This window comes from Chiloscyllium punctatum, chromosome 49 (genome assembly GCF_047496795.1).
Source record: "Chiloscyllium punctatum isolate Juve2018m chromosome 49, sChiPun1.3, whole genome shotgun sequence".
Lineage (NCBI taxonomy): Eukaryota > Metazoa > Chordata > Chondrichthyes > Orectolobiformes > Hemiscylliidae > Chiloscyllium > Chiloscyllium punctatum.
Window position 1 is genome coordinate 24,953,056 of NC_092787.1, and position 17,768 is coordinate 24,970,823.

Sequence of the window (17,768 nt, forward strand, 5' to 3'; positions counted from 1 at the left end):
ATTTTCTAATCAAGCTGTTCCAAAATGTTATGAAACCCCTCTGGAGCAGGTGGGACCCTAAACCCAGGGCTTCTAGTCCAGAGGTAGGGACACTACTCACTGCACCTCCACAACCCAATGCTAGCTCCATATTCCTGAGAATTAAAAGGTGATTTGATTGAAATTTTCAAAATATGGGAGATGTAAATAGGGTGACAGAGAGAAATGATTTCTGCTGGTTAGAGTCTCATACGAGCTGCAAGAGGCAAATATTTAGAGCCAACTCTTTCAGGAATGAAATAAAGAACTATTGCATCACACAGAGGGTGATAGAAATCTGGAACTCTCTTGCCCAGATGGCCATTGATGTTGAATCTGAGACTGATAGATATGTGTTAGGCAGAGGTATACAGGATATGAGGTATTAGAGGAAGTGAGGATATGTGGTATTACAAAGGTATTACAGGATATGAGATTCCATTTGACATTAAGTCATATCAGCAATTATCTCATTGAATGATTGAATGGAATGGATGGGCAGAGTGGCCTCCCTAAGAGTGTTCCATGTATTTTATTAACCGTTACTCTTTACAGCTCTAAGTCCTGGAAGAGACAGAACTTGTACAGCTTTAGGATTAGGGTTCTAAGACCTCAAACTGCAATGGTGCTGGAAATCCTTCCCTTCCACTCGTCAGGACAAAAAGCAAGAATACCAACATTTCAAAACATTGCAGAAAGGTAAAGAAAAGGGTCCTCGTTCAATCAGGAGAAAGTAAGGACTGCAGATGCTGGAGATCAGAGTCAAAAAGTGTGGCACTGGAAAAATACAGCAGGTCAGGCAGCATCCAAGGAGCAGGAGAGTCGATGTTTTGGACAAAAGCCGAAACATCGACTCTTCATCAGTAAAGTCCTTGAATTGTAGAGCGGTCTGGAATTGGGTATTCCTGCACTGGTCCTGATGAACATGAGAGGACAAGGCTTTACAACATGTTCAGCAACGTTTTCAGCAAGGCCAGTGACTCATTGTTTGATACTACCAACAGCAGAGTCTGTGCTGTTTTGTATTTTCACAGTTTCAGAATGTGAAACCAATAACGTGTTTTGGAATCTGAAGGTTGCTGTTTGAAGTGGCAGTACTGGTCAGGAACTCCAGGTGGCAGTGCTGAGACCAAATAGCGCCATCAAGCAATACTGCATTGTTGTCAACTTTCTCTAAAATACAGTACTCCCATCAAGTTGTTGGTTTTAACAATGTTAACCTAAAATCCTTAAATGCCGGACGTGGGGTGGAGGGGGTAAGGAGTAAACAATAAGTGTGGATAGAGCCCGGAGAGAGAGAAGGACATTGTTGCCTGCTCCTTTGTCTGTCCAATTCTCCACTCTCTTTGGGCTCTATCCTCACCTAATGTTTGCTCCTTAGTACCGCACCCTATCTTCTGTATGAAAAACAACCTTTTCCCAGCTACCATCAGTTCTGAGGAAGGGTCACTAGATCCGAAACGTTAACTCTGCCTTCTCTCTCCACAGATGCTGCCAGATCTGTTGAACTATTCCAGCCATTTATGTTTTTGCTATCTAAAGTGCAGCTAAGTGGACAAATGAAGGAGTGGATAATAATGTTCTCTCCCTCCAGGCTCTATCCACACCTATCGAATACTCCTTACCCCCCTCCCTCCACCACCCTATCTTCTGCATCAAAAAACAATTTCTCCCTAACTACCATCTGTTCTAAGGGTCACCAGACCCGAAATTATAACTCTGATTTCTCTCTGCAGCTGCTGCCAGACTTGCTGAGCTTTCTCAGCAATTTCTGTTTTTGTTTCTGATTTCCAGCATCCGCAGTTCTTTCAGTTTATATGACAGACTCTCACTTGCACCCAGATGGTTGAAACTCCTATTAAAAGGTGCAGACTCAGTTATCAATCCGATCCAGTGCGTCTGTGATACTCCAGCCTGAATGTAGAAGCCCCTGGTCAGTAGTCATCTTGAAGCTTTATGCACACTGGTCATCTGTACGATAGCAGCATAAGTAGACATTCAGCCTATCAAGTCTACATTGCCATTCAATAAGATCTTGACTGATCTGATAATCCTCAACTCCACTTTTCTGCCTTTTCCCCAAAACTCTTGATTCCCTTTCTGATTAAAAACCTGCCTAGCCCAGCCTTGAACATACTTAATGACCCAGCCTAGACAATCCTTTGTGGTAAAGAATTCCACAGATTCACTAAAACAAAACTAAAAACTGCAGATGCTGGAGATCTGAAACAAAAACAAAAATTTGTGGGGAAACTCTGCAGATGTGGCAGTGTCTGAGGGAACAGAGCAGAGTTTTGATGAAGAGTCACAAGACTTGAAATGTTAACTCACTGGCAATTTCTGTTTTTCTCCTTCCCACTTATTTTTGTGTCATCTACAAACTTGGCTGTAGGATATTCACTTTCCTCATCCACGTCATTAATATATATTAGGGGAAAGTGAGAACTGCTGATGCTGGAGAGTCAGAGTTGAAAGGTATGGTGCTGGAAAAGCACAGCAGGCCAGGCAGCATCCAAAGGGCAGGAGAGTCGATGTTTTGGGCATAAGCCCTTCATAAGTATATGTTGTCAATAACTGTGGCCCCAGCACTGATTCCTGGGGCACTCCGCTAATTACAGGTTGCAATCCTGAAAATGCCCCCCTTATCCGAATACTCTGCCTTCCATTAGTTAAAAGTCAGAAGTAACACAACACCAGGTAATAGTCCAACAGGTCTATTTGAAATCACAGGCTTTTGGAGCGCTGTCCCTTCATCAGGTGACATGCAGGGGCTAGTTCAGTGTCAGATGAAAGAGTGTCGCTCTGAAAGCTTGTGATTTTAAATAAACCTGTTAGACTATAACCTGGTATCGTGTGACCTTTGACCTTGTCCACCCCATCCAGTCCCGGCACCACCACATCATGGCTTCCACTAGTTAGCCAATCCTCTATTCATGCTAATATGCGACCCCTAACATTATGGGCTCTTATTAAGTGGCCTAACATGTGGTGCCTTATCAAACACTTTCCAAGTGACGAGCCCCTTGCAGAGATCAAGTTGCTATGGTTATATCCATGATCCATGCATGTTGGAGAATGCAGTTGTGGGTAGTGATGGGAGAGACTCCGATTTTCTTAATACCACATGGTTAGCCCGAGAACTCTCTGGACCTTACTGGCTGCTGTTGGTCTGTGTACTAGGAGGGTGTAAAGAGTGATAATTGACCCGTTCACCTGGGTCCTAAAGTGGTCTTGGCCGCTGAGTTTCTGGATCAGATGCAGAGGTATCACCAACTGTGCCACAAGTTGTTCTTGGCTTAAGTTGTGAGGTTGAGGTACACTAATTGTATTTTCATTTCTACGAGTTTAAAGTATTGAGGATGTGACCTGATTTCAAATGGCTAAGGGGCAGAGTGGAGGGAAACCATTGCCTTGGATTGGTGAGTCCGGAAAGCAAGGGGAATAATTTTCAAAGTGGAGCCAGGCTAAAATCAGCAAGCTCTTGGAAGCCAGTGGAAACCTGCAAAGAGTGATCCCAGAAAGAAAGGCTGCATTTGTGTAGCACCTTTCAGCACAACCAGAGGTCTTAAAGCACTTCGCATCCAATGAAATCAGTTCGACGCCCGTCACCATGGCAGCAAGTTTGTTCACAGCAAGCTCCCACAAACAGCAACGTGACAATGCCCGGGGAACCTGATTTTGTGTCATTTATTGAGGGACTGATATTGTTCAAACATCAAGAAAGACACCCCTGTTCTTCTGCAAAATAGTGGTCTTGGGATCTCTCACATCCACTCGTGGCCCGTCTAACAGCTCGTCTGAAAAAGAGAGAGGGGTGATGGAGGCGACTGGGATTTTTAAGTCTGAGGCGAGTAGATTCTGGGAAGGGGGAAGGGTATCAAAGGAGAGCCCCCAGGGTGGGAGAGTGAAGCTGGGGTATAAGTTACGGAAATGATTCAGAGGACTGAAACAGAAGCCTCTTGGTTCTGCATTCTGAACAGTAAAGGTTTAAATAACCCTTTCATGTTGTTGAATAAACAACAACTGCATATAGTTACCCAATAAATATTGTGACGATGCTTTAACCTTGTCCCTGTTGGCAAATAGTTCTGTAGAATCTTGAAACAAATGTATTACTTTATATAGTTAGGAGTGGCATAAATACAACAATTTAAACCAGGACTCAACCTGTAACTATGTAAATTCTGACAAATCAATGCTGTAACTAACACATTAAATCCAAACTCACCCTGTGCTACGCAGTTATGCACAACGAATGTTAGAGCTGTCACATTAGCCCTGGTTTTATTGTATAGCTCTGAAGGCTTTAGGGCATATGCTATTTTTTAAATTACGTGTTCACAGGTGAGGGTGTCATTGCACAGAGGGCTGTTAAAAGTCAATCCCCTTGCTGTGGGCCTGGTGTCTCTTGAATTCTAATGTCATCATAGTGAGATTTGAATATACAACCCTAGAACATTGACTGGGTTTATAGTCCAATGAAATTACCACTAGGCCACTCCTGACCCACCCTCAATCAGAGGATCATTGCAATGTCTCCCATTCCTTTTCCTGGTTGGACGACTGGTTTGCGATGCAGAGTGATGCTAACAGCACAGGTTCAATTCCCACGTCAGCTGAGGTTACCATGAAGGTTGCTCCTCCTCAACATCTCCCTCACCTGAGGTGCAGTAACTCTTGGGTTAAACCATCACCAGTCGTGTCTCTCTAATGAGAGAGCAGCCCTAGGGTCCAATAAAACCATGGTGACTGTATCTTTTCCTTCTGCCTCTGGTATCCTTAAAGGATTTATCCCTGGCTACCTCCTGTCTCCCATCCCTGCCCCTGGACATCATTATCCAAAGACACACCAGCTGTTTTCATGTATACGCGCTCAGCACCCAGCTATCCCTCCCATCCATCTCCGTTGACCCTATCATTCTTCAGAAATTGCCTTCACTACTTGTCCAACACCCAGTCCTGTATGAGGGGAAGATCAGCCATGATCATTTTGAATGCCGGGGCAGACTGGCAGTGCAGAATGGCCTGCTTCTGCTCTGAGTTTCTATATTTCACGCAATCAATATTGGGAAGATTTCGTCTTCAGTCTCTGCCTCAAGCTCCGAATTCCATTCCTCTGCTTAATGCTGCCTCCAACCTAATGTTCACACGAAGCCTAAAACTTCCCATTTCCAACTCCATAACATCACCAGAGTCTGCCTGTCATCCAGCCCCCTGCCCTGACTGCGGATTCCCTTGTCTAATATCACACCACCACCATATTCAACCATTTTAACCCACTTCTGGCTACTTTCCGACATTCTATTCCTACCCTGACTCAGAGCAACTCCCATTCCCCCTACTCCACCCCCACCCATGCCCACTCTCAGTGTCACTGACCTACACTTGCTCCAGATTGGGTAGCTCCTTGACTGTAAAGTTAGCCTTGTTTTCAGATTCCATCATCGCTTCACCCTTCATCTCCTCCAGTCCTATAACCCTCCAAACCTGGTCTCCCGAGCATTCCAATTCTGCCCTCTCCTACAAATGGCCATGCCTTCTGCTGCTCCAGGTTTAGCTCTGGGATTCTAAACCTCTGCATATCACATGAGTCTGAGAGATGTACAGCACAGAAGTACAACTTGTCCATGCCGACCAGATATCACAAACTAATCTAGTCCCCTTTACCAGCACTTGGCCCATATCCCTCCAAACCCTTCCTATTTATACGACCATCCAGATGCTTTTTAAATGTTGTATTTGTACCAGGTTCCACTACTTCCTCTGGCAGCTCATTCCATACACACACCACCCTCTTTCCAAGAAATATTCTTTCCACGAGCTAGCACAACTCAGATGGGTCAAATAGCCAATTCCTAGGTTTAATTATGCTGTTTTAAAGTATGATAAATGTAACTTTAACCTTAATACTGTATGGATTTCCTCTGTAGTTACAGATCAAACACTGTGCATCAGTACTACAACCCAGTTGTAACCTTGGTTACAGCAGCAAACACTTCGGAAAAGTTATGCAGTAGTTATTGGAACTATTGCTTAACTGTGGGTCTGTGTATCCTTTAGAGACCTACCCTACTGGGTCAACAATAGTTCTGGACAGTTGAAGCAACCCTTTCAGTATTTGTTGCAATATATTGCAATCAGTTACCATCTTAGACCACAACTGAGTGTCTCGCATGACGTTTCCGAGGTCAGTGAAAACAACCACACTGCTGTGGGTTTGGAGTCACATGTAGGTCAGATCTGGTAAAAACAACAAGTTTCCTTCCCGAAAGGACATTTGTGATCCTGACAAACATTTGTGACAAGACAGTAATTTACTCAGCACCAATATATATTTGTAACTGTTTTTATTCCAGATTATTTAATTAATCAAAATGTAATCACAAAGGTAGGATTTGAGATCACTTTTCAGGTTTAAGTTTAGGCATTACTAGTCATGTAAGGTAGTGTACTGGTAATGTCACTGGGTCCAAAGTCTAGAGACCTGGTTTAATGTTCTTGGGATGTGGGTTCAAATCCCACCATTCTAGTTTTGTTCCTTAAATTACTCACTATCCTGACTTGGAAATATATCACCATGCCCACTGTTGCTGAATCATAACCCAAAAACTCTGCCCCTATCAGCACTGTGGGAAGTCACACAACACCAGGTTATAGTTCAACAGGTTTATTTGAAATCAGAAGCTTTCAGAAAGCTACCTTTTTGTCAGGTGAAGTAGTTCGTCAAGTGACGAAGGAGCAGTGCTCCGAAAGCTTGTGATTTCCAATAAACCTGTTGGACTATAACATGTGACTTCTGACTCTGTACGGTCCAAGTGGAGAATGCATGATGCTGAATTGTTCCTGTCACAAGGATCAGTTCTGTTTTGCTATCGCCCTTGTTACATGGCAGACAAAGAGAATTTGAAGGGAATAGACAGGCAATATCTTCAGAGAAAGCCCAGCATTAATATTGCAACATGACATTCTTGGATCAAAACTGGGATATGTTGGGTAATCAGCCAAGGTCATAATAAATGATGGACCAGGCTCGAAGGGCTGAATGGCCTACGACCATATTTCTATCTAATGGGATTTTAAAGAGACCAGGTGGAAAAGTAACTAAAGGGGACTCCTGTGTTAGGACAGGAGTCACAGGAGATTGAATGAGAAGGTGGTTGTTGGAGCAGAGTGGCGGGGAATACTACCGGGTGACAAGTGGAAACTCAAGGCAGGACCCTATGGCTCCTCTTCAAGGTTATTGGCTCCTAGAGACCCAGAGCTAACAACAATGAGATGGAACTGGATGGTTCGGATCTCAGCCGCAGAGAGACGGGCCGAATGGACTCTGACTATGCCATAAACATTTTGAAACAGGAGATGAAACCAAAGGAGGGCTAAAAGGATGGCCAGCTGTACTCCCAACAGTGAAACGGGATGATCACTAAGATATTCAAAAAAGGGGAAATAAAACAGAGGGGAAGACATTTTTAATGTTTTTCTTTCAGATGTTCAGTGTTTTTGTTATTTACTCATCGGACATGGGTATCACTGGCTGGGCCCAGTATTTATTGCCCCTTCCTAGCTGCCCCTTGAGAAGGTGGAGGTGAGCTGCCTTCTTGAATCACTACAGTCCGTGTTCTGTGGGTTGGCCACAATGTTCTTAGGGAGGGAATTCCAGGATTTTGTTCCCGTGACAGTGAAGGGACAAAGATATATTTCCAATTCAGGACGGTGAGTGGCTTGGTGAACTTGCAGGGGGTGGTGTTCCCGTGTATCTGCTGCCCTTGTCCTTCTAGATGGAAGTGGGCATAGGTTTGGAAGTTGCTGTCGGAGGATCTTTGATGAATTTCTGCAGCGTACCTTGTAGATAATACACACTGCTGCTACCGAGTGTCGGTGGGGGAGGGAGTGGATGTGGTGCCAAATCAAGTCTTTGTCTAAGATGGTGTCTAGCTTTTTGAGTGTTGTTGGAGCTGCACCCATCCAGGCAAGTGAGCAGTATTCCAGCACACTCCTGACTTGTAGATGGTGGACTGGCTTTGAGAGGAAGTCTTTTAAATTCATTTACAGGATGTGGGTGTCATTGGCCAAGCCAGCATTTATTGCTCAGAGGGCAGATATGAGTTAACAACATTTCTGTGGGTCAGGAGTCACATGTAGGCCAGACTGAGTCAGGATGGCAGAATTCCTTCTCTGAAGGACAGTAATGAACCAGGTGGATTTTCCCCAACAATCAGGAATGGTTTCATGGTCATCATTAAAGTCTTAAATCCGGATATCCATTGAGATTGATCTGGTTGGCTCCACTGTCTACCATTGGTGAGATTTGAACCGGACCCCAGAACACTACCTGGGACAGTAGATTACTAGCCCAGCAATCACATCATCAGGCTGTCATCTCCTCAAGAAGGGAGGGGAGTTATTAGTTTGTGGACAAGACTTTCTGTTGCTTGGTTTCCTTATTCAGTCATGGGATTTGGCATCATTGGCTAGGCCAACATTTATTGCCAATCTCGAATTGCCCAGAGGGAAGCTAAAGTCAACCACATTGCTGTGGGGCTGGAGTTCCATGTAGACCCAGGCCAGGTAAGGACAGTAGAATTCCTTCCCTAAAAGACATTAATGAACCAGATGGGTTTTTCCAACAATTAACAGTGGTTTCATGGTCATCATTAGACCTTTAACTCCAAATTCTTTATTGAATTCAAATTGCACCATCTGCTGTGGCAGGGTTTGATCTCATGCAGTTCCTACTCTAAATGTGACGGCTTTCTCCTGACTCTTTGCTTTCAGTTGGAGTTTTCAGTCGGACGGGTCCAGATGAACTTCTTACACTTGCTCAGCTCGGAGGCAATCCAACACATCACCATCCACTGTCTCAATGTGCCAGTCTGGACAGATGGGAGCTCAAAAAAACCCTTCAAACAAGCTGTCAAGTTCAAGTCCTGGAACGGGTTGATGCTGGAAGCCGGAGGACAGCTGGAACCCAAGGTGGTGGTAGACAACTGTCAGGTAAAGGCCTCTCTGCCCTTCTGAATGGAACTAGAAGTGATTTTGTTGGGGTTTGAATGGGCATTTAAGGGAAATAAGCCTGCAGGGCTTATTCTTAAGGTGAATAGAGCAAGATTTGATAGGGACCTGAGGGAAAAACTTTTCACGCAGTGGGTGGTGCATATGTGGAATGAGCTGCCAGAGGAAGTGGTAGGGGTTAGGTGTTGTTACATTTTAAAGACATTTGGACAGGTACATGAATAGAAAAAGAGGTAAAAACAATGACTGCAGATGCTGGAAACCAGATTCTGGATTAGTGGTGCTGGAAGATCACAGCAGTTCAGGCAGCATCCGAGGAGCAACGAAATCGACCTTTCAGGCAAAAGCCCTTCATCAGGAATAAAGGCAGAGAGCCTGAAGCGTGGAGAGATAAGCTAGAGGAGGGTGGGGGTGGGGAGAAAGTAGCATGGAGTACAATAGGTGAGTGGGGGAGGGGATGAAGGTGATAGGTCAGGGAGGAGAGGGTGAAGTGGATAGGTGGAAAAGGAGATAGGCAGGTAGGACAGGTCTGGACAAGTCATGGGGACAGTTACTGAGCTGGAAGTTTAGAACTAGGGTGAGGTGGGGGAAGGGGAAATGAGGAAACTGTTGAAGTCCACATTGATGCCCTGGGGTTGAAGTGTTCCGAGGCGCAAGATGAGGCGTTCTTCCTCCAGGTGTCTGGTGGTGACGGAGCGGCGGTGAAGGAGGCCCAGGACCTCCATGTCCTCGGCAGAGTGGGAGGGGGAGTTGAAATGTTGGGCCACGGGGTGGTGTGGTTGATTGGTGCGAGTGTCCCGGAGATATTCCCTAAAGCGCTCTGCTAGGAGGCGCCCAGTCTCCCCAATGTAGAGGAGACTGCATCGGGAGCAACGGACACAATAAATGATATTAGTGGATGTGCAGGTAAAACTTTGATGAATGTGGAAGGCTCCTTTAGGGCCTTGGATAGAGGTGAGGGAGGAGGTGCGGGTGCAGGTCCTTTGACGACCGACTTGACACTGACATTTTTTACAAACCCACCGACTCCCACCGCTACCTGGATTACACCTCTTTCCACCCTATCTCTTGCAAAAATGCCATCCCGTATTCCCAATTCCTCCGCCTCCGCCATATCTGCTCCCAGGAGGACCAGTTCCACCACAGAACACACCAGATGGCCTCCTTCTTTAGAGACCGCAATTTCCCTTCCCACGCGGTTAAAGATGCCCTCCAACGCATCTTGTCCACATCCCGCACCTCCGCCCTCAGACCCCACCCCTCCAACCGTAACAAGGACAGAACGCCCCTGGTGCTCACCTTCCACCCTACCAACCTTCACATAAACCAAATCATCCGCCGACCTTTCCACCACCTCCAAAAAGACCCCACCACTAGGGATATATTTCCCTCCCCACCCCTTTCCGCCTTCCACAAAGACCGTTCCCTCCATGACTACCTGGTCAGGTCCACACCCCCCTACAACCCACCCTCCCATCCTGGCACCTTCCCCTGCCACTGCAGGAACTGCAAAACCTGCACCCACACCTCCTCCCTCACCTCTATCCAAGGCCCTAAAGGACCTTCAGTTTGGGAAACTTGTTCAACATGGACAAATTGGAGCGAAGGGTCTGTTTCCGTGCTGTATAACCCTATGTCTGTAGCTATGGGGATAAAGTTGGAATGGGGGGAAATGGAGACAAAAGCAGAATTGTTATGGTACAAGAAGGAAACCATTCAGCCCATCGTGCCTACGCCTGTACCTCAAAATGCGCCAGCCCCCTTCTGCTTTCAGCCCATGCCTTTGCTCATTATTTCTGCCGAAATAACCATCCAGTGCCCTTCTTGAATGCCTCAAATGAAGCTGTGTCCATTACATCTCAAGGCAGTGCATTCCAGATCTACCCACTCACTGAGCGAAAGGAATAGGTCACCATACAGAGAGCTGGAATGCACTCGATGGATCGAATGGCCTCCTTCTCTGTGGTAAATGCCTTGGTTGACTCCGAGTACAGATCACTGAGAGAAATCCAACAGCTCTTTTATTTGTTCACATTCACTTAATTGGCCAACGGATTCACAGTCAGAGAGAGTGTTAACATTCCAAACGGCCCAAGACTTTTCGATCTGAGCTGGGAGAACTTAGGAAAATAGAGTCAGAGAGATGTACAGCACGGAAACAGACCCTTCGGTCCAACTCATCCATGCTGACCAGATATCCTAAATTAATCTAATGCCATTTGTCAGCACCCGGCCCATATCCCTCCAAACCCTTCCTATTCACATACCCATCCAGATGCCTTTTAAATGTTGTAATTGTACCACCACTTGCTCTGGCAGCTCATTCCACATACGCACCACCCTCTGCGTGAAAGCGTTGCCCTTTAGGTCCCTTTTAAATCTTTCCTCTCTCACCCTAAACCTATGCCCTCTAGTTCTGGACTCCCCCACCCCAGGGAAAATACCTTGTCTATTTACCCTATCCATGTCCCTCATGATTTTATAAACCTCTATAAGGTCATCCCTTCAACCTCCGACGCTCGAGGGAAAACAGCCCCAGTCTGTTCAGCCTTTCTGTGTAGCTCAAATCCTCCAACCCTGGTAACGTCCTTGTAAGTCTTTGCTGCACCCTTTCAAGTTTCACAACATCATGACGGCTGTCAAACAAATGCAGAGTCTGGGAAAAGTGGGGAGTGTGGAGAAGAGTGAAGAGGGAGGGTTAATGGATGGGAGGCAGGGCTGCACAGGCTCAATGGCAACAGAGAAGAAAACGCAAAAACAATTAGCTGTTCTTTGGTCTTTTTCACCTTGGAACATCTCGGGATGCTTCACAGGGTCAGCGCTGTATTCCAATTTAACACTGAGCCACTTACAAAGCCATTACAGCTGTTGACCAGAAGTTCAGTCAAAAAAGATATTTTTAAAAGTGTGGAAGCAGGCAATTCAGCCCACACTGACCCTCCAAAGAACATCACTCAAGTTGCTCCCCTCCACCCTGACCTGCACATCTTTGGACAGTGGGAGGAAACCCACACAGACACGGGGAGAATGTGCAAACTCCACACTGACAGTCACCTGAGGGTGGAATTGAACCCAGGTCCCAGGCACTGCTAGGCAGCAGTGCTAACCACTGCACTACTGTGCTGTCCATCTCAGAGCAGAGAAAGGGAGGGGTGAGTGGGAGGGTATGAAGTGAATTTTCTAAATTTCCGCAAGCCCATGACTTTGGTGCTTCCTATCGTAGATGTAAGTAAAACATGCTGACAGTTCTTGTTTTCATTGGTGTTGGTTTTCAGATAAAAGATGGACGATGGCACCAGACACACTTCCTGTTTCACACCCAGGATCCCAATCAGTTGCCGATAGTTGGTATTTATAACTTACCACAACCAAAGCCTGGACTACATTACCACCTTGAGGTTGGGCCTGTCTGCTTTCTCTGAGACCTTGGATTGACCATCTTTAACCCACATCAGAGCATAGTTATCCTTTACTGTGTATTCAAATAAAACTCAAGGAATTGCTGACATGATGTGTGGGAATATCACATTACCCATCAGAGAAGGCTACGCAATAGCTTTCTTTAAAATCAGAAAAAAAAACTGTAAAGAGACATTAAGAGGACCTGTTTCGTGGGGAAGAATTTAGCCTAAAGCAACTAAAATTGAAGATTTTCACCCTCTAGCCTAAGAGTCTGTAGGCTGCTGTGTATGAAGGAATGGATCGAAGTGGTTTGCAGAAGATCCATTTTAAAGAGAGAGAAAGGGGGGAAAATAACAAATTGATTTGTAGTGGCTTAGCCAGCATTCTGTTCAGCAGTCCCAAGTTATGGGATACTCAGAAACGTTGATTGCATGTAGTCGATAGAGCTGGTGACCTGCATTGTCTACTAAGCAATCTCCAATGTGCAATAGTAAAGGGAGAAACTAGAGGAACTATCAAGGGTTGATAAAATTCCCTAAATCCGTGACACTTCATCTGAAGTGTGAATGATTCCAATGTTTAGCTCTCAGCCACCAACCGCCTGAACTAATTGGTCAGTCCCGGGCATGGTGAAACCAAGTGATAAAGGAGGTTGGGTCCAGTTTCCTAGTGATTATGACATGGTGCTAGTGGGATGAACTTCGTGGGGTGATTTTTTTTCTACCTCTCATTGTCTGGAAATGGTGCTCACGTTCTTGTGTTTTATTGTCGTTATTCACATGTCGTTTTCGAATCACTGGTGCTATGTAATTACCACGAGGGTGGTGGGGGGTGGGGGGAGTTGTCCAGGGTGGGGGGGGGGGGGGGTAGGGGTGTGAATGGGAGGGTCAATGTTTCGAGTGTGGGCCCCTCCCACTGACACCTGCGAAGGAAACCTTAAGTACGACAGTAATTGTTAAGTTAATGATGTCTAGAGTGCCTTTAATATTCGAAGAGATTATTTAACTGTGCTTCAGAGAGGTTCCAAACCCTACTGTTCCTGAGTGCCTGAGTGACCAATATTTGTTTCTAAAATAAAACGAAGGAAGGGAGTTGAGGAAATCGCTGAGAGTTTTTGCTGTTTTGTCGTTTGTTATCTTTGTTTTACTCTGTCCTGAACGCTTTTGTACAAAGTTCCCCAAAAGCTGTAATTAATATTTAGAGAAGCTTTTAATAATTAAAGAAACCTGAGTCTTTCCTGAAACAAAGATAGATTTTTTTTGCATCTTCTCCGCACATTGTGTACAATATTTCTGTTGTATACAGTGTGTCAATATTTTACAATCTGCTATTTAATGTTATTTAAATATTTTTAAAACTTCGGTCTAAAGGAGGAACCATTGCCTGGTCCCAACACAGATGTCTATGTTTTGAAATAGACTGGTCCTTTGTGTGTAGCAGGTGTAAAGATGTTGCTTCAACACCCAACTGGTCTTGGAGAATAATGTAGAGTTCTTTCTGTTTATGCTTGTCTATTGTGTAAATTTGGTGCGTTGAAGAGAATATTTCAGTGTTTCAAATCTAAAGATATGCAGAGTCTAAATGTACTGTTTAGGAAAATGCTTTAAGCGCTTTTTAATTCTTGAATTTTTTTTACTTTGAAGGAAATATGTGAAAAATCTAGAATTCTAATACATTATTTTAAATTTATTGCATTTTTTAAACAAAAATCTAAGAATACAGTTGAAAAAAGCCAGCCATCAGAATACCTCATACATTTTGGTTCCATTCTGAATACATTTCAGCTTTGTTTATTTTTATTTTTTTCTGTTTAAAGTTTGTTTTTTACTTCATTTTTGGATTTTTTTTCCATCTATTCCATTTGCTTTTTTTGTGTGTGTCTGTTGCTATAGAAACAGAGTAGCCATAAAATGGCCATCCGCAGACGTCAGTATCATAATTGCCTTAGCCACAGAGGTTTAAACATTCTGTGCAGAGTTCACTATTTAGCTGTGAATTATCTTACTCAGCCTTTGCTAGCCTTGATGGGGCTAAGACTCTTCCATTGTTTGAAATTAAAAGTTTCTGAAATGTTACTGAAATAAATATTTCAAACTGAAGCAACGAAACCCGGCCTGAACGTTTTGTGTATTATTCAAGAAGCATACAGACATCAGAAATGGGAGTGGGCCAATCAGCTCTCCAGATTGCCAGGAGAGTGGGAATTGAGAAACATTTCAGTCACGGTCGAATGGCAGAGCAGAATCAATGGGCTGAAGGGCCTCTCATTCTGCTCCCATATCTTATGATTAAGCCTGTCTCAATATTCAATAAGATCTGCCCCAAGCCTCGACTTCTCTTTCCTTTCAGCTCATGGTAGCCCTCACCTCCTCAATATGTCAAAAATCAATCTACCACCCAACTTCGGTCCAACTCCTTCATACCGACCAGATATCCCAACCCAATCTAATCCCACCCGGCCCATATCCCTCTAAATCCTTCCTATTCATATACCCATCCAGATGCCTTTTAAATGTTGCAATTGTACCAGCCTCTACCACTTCCTCTGACAGCTCATTCCATACACATACCATCCTCTGCATGAAAACGTTGCCCCTTAGGTCCCTTGTAAATCTTTCTCCTCTCACCCTATACCTACGCCCCTCTAGTTCTGGACTCCCCCATCCCAGGGAAAAGACCTATTTACTCTATCCATGCCCCTCATGATTTTATAAACATCTATAAGGTCACCCCTCAGCCTGCGACGCTCCAGGGAAAACAGCCCCAGTCTATTCACTCTCTCCCATTAGCTCAAATCCTCCAGCCCTGGCAACATCCTTGTAAATCTTTTCTGCACCCTTTCAAGTTTCACAGCATCTTTCTTCAAATGCATTCAGTGATCTAACCTCCACAACTCTCTGAGCTGGAAAAGTCAAGGTAATCACTACCAAACTGAAGTAATTACTTTTTTCCTTAGTTTTAAATTATTCTGTCACAGCACCCTTCATCCAGGATTCCCCACCTTCTCAACATCTGCCCTGACAGTTATTAGAAATAGCAGAGTCATATGTTTTAATCACATCACTACATTTTCATACTCTGAATTGTTTAAATTATTCATTCGTTGGATATGGTCAGTATTTATTGCCCATCCCTAAATGCCCAGAAGGTATTAAGAGTCAAGCACATCACTATGTCAGGTATAGACAGGATAGATCGAGTGAATCCTTAGAAGAGTATAAAGGCAGTAGGAGTATACTTAAGAGGGAAATCAGGAGGGCAAAAAGGGGACATGAAATAGCTTTGGCAAATAGAATTAAGGAGAATCCTAAGAGTTTTTACAACTATATTAAGGACAAACTGGTAACTAGGGAGAGAATAGGGCCCCTCAAAGATCAGCAAGGCGACCTTTGTGTGGAGCTGCAGAAAATGGGGGAGATATTAAACGAGTATTTTGCATCAGTACTTACTGTGGAAAAGGATATGGAAGATATAGACTGTAGGGAAACAGATGGTGACATCTTGCAGCTGGAGGTCTTGAAACGCATAAAGGTGGATAAATCCCCAGGACCTGATCAGGTGTACCCTAGAACTCTGTGGGAAGCTAGAGGAGTGATTGTTGGGGCCCTTGCTGAGATATTTGTATCATCGATAGTCACAGGTGAGGTGCCAGAAGACTGGAGGTTGGCAAACATGGTGCCACTGTTTAAGAAGGGTGGTAAGGAGAAACCAGGGAACTATAGACCAGTGAGCCTGACGTCGGTGGTGGGCAAGTTGTTGGAGGGAATCGTGAGGGACAGGATGTACACGTATTTGGAAGGCAAGGACTGATTCGGGATAGTCAACGTGGCTTTGTGCATGGGAAATCATGTCTCACAAACTTGATTGACTTTTTTAAGGAAGTAACAAAAAGGATTGATGAGGGCAGAGTGGTAGATGTGATCTATATGGACTTCAGTAAGGCGTTCAACAAGATTCCCCATTGGAGACTGGTTAGCAAGGTTAGATCTCACAGAATATAGGGAGAACTAGCCATTTGGACACAGAACTGGCTCAAAGATAGAAGACAGAGGGTGGTGGTGGAGGGTTGTTTTTCAGACTGGAGGCCTGTGACCAGTGGAGTGCCACAAGGAGGTACAGTTAGTAAGTTTGCAGATGACACCAAAATTGGAGGTGTAGTGGACAGCGAAGAGTTAGCTTGGATTACAACAGGATCATGACCAGATGGGCCATTGGGCTGAGAAGTGGCAGATGGATGTTAATTCTGATAAATATGAGGTGCTGCATTTTGGGAAAGCAAATCTTAGCAGGACTTATACACTTAATGGTAAGGTCCTAGGGAGTGTTGCTGAACAAAGAGACCTTGGAGTGCAGGTTCATAGCTCCTTGAAAGTGGAGTCGCAGGTAGATAGGATAGTGAAGGAGGCATTTGGTATGCTTTCCTTTATTGGTCAGAGTATTGAGTACAGGAGCTGGGAGGTCATGTTGCGGCTGTACAGGACATTGGTTAGGCCACTCGGCACTGGCTATACACCCAGCACTGACTAAACACCTGGCACTGGCTACACACCTGGCATTGGCAACACACCCGGCACTGGCTACACACTCAGCACTGGCTGCACACTCACCACTGGCTACACTCTCAGCACTGGCTATACACCCAGGACTGGCTTCATACCCGGCACTGGCTACACACTCAACATTGGCTACAGGCACTGGCTACACACTCAGCACTGGCTACACACTCGGCACTGGCTACACACCCGGCACTGGCTACACACCCAGCACTGGCTATACACCTGGCACTGGCAACACACCCGGCACTGGCTACACACTCAGCACGGGCTACACACCCGACACTGGCAACACACCCGGCACTGGCTACACACCTGGCACTGGCTACACACCCAGCACTGGCTGCACACTCACCACTGGCTACACTCTCAGCACTGGCTATACACCCAGCACTGGCTACACACTCAGCACTGGCTGCACACTCACCACTGGCTGCACACTCACCACTGGCTAAACCAGGAACTGGCTACACACTCAGCACTGGCTACACTCTCAGCACTGGCTACACACCCAGCACTGGCTACACACTCAGCACTGGCTGCACACTCACCACTGGCTACACACTCAGCACTGGCTACACACCCGGCACTGGCTACACACCCAGCACTGGCTACACACCCGGCACTGGCTACACACTCAGCACTGGCTACACATTCAGCATTGGCTACAGTGCACAGCACAGGCTACACACCTGGCACTGGCTACACACCCGGAACTGACTACACACCCAGCACTGGCTACACGCCCAGAACTGGCTACAGACTCACCACTGGCTACACACC

The 17,768-nt window shown here is 45.3% G+C and overlaps 1 protein-coding gene across 4 annotated transcripts in view; it reads left to right on the top strand.

The window, feature by feature from the left end:
* The window catches only part of col27a1b (collagen, type XXVII, alpha 1b), a 653,616-nt gene extending 640,359 nt beyond the window's left edge, over window positions 1-13,257 (top strand). For all 4 annotated transcript variants that reach the window (XM_072565909.1, XM_072565908.1, XM_072565907.1 and 1 more), the window contains 2 exons: window positions 8,794-9,012; window positions 12,306-13,257. In XM_072565909.1, coding sequence (XP_072422010.1) covers window positions 8,794-9,012; window positions 12,306-12,452 — 366 coding nt within the window. In that variant the 3' untranslated portion in view covers window positions 12,453-13,257. The remainder of the gene's footprint in view (window positions 1-8,793; window positions 9,013-12,305) is intronic.
* The last annotated feature ends 4,511 nt before the right edge of the window (window positions 13,258-17,768 follow it).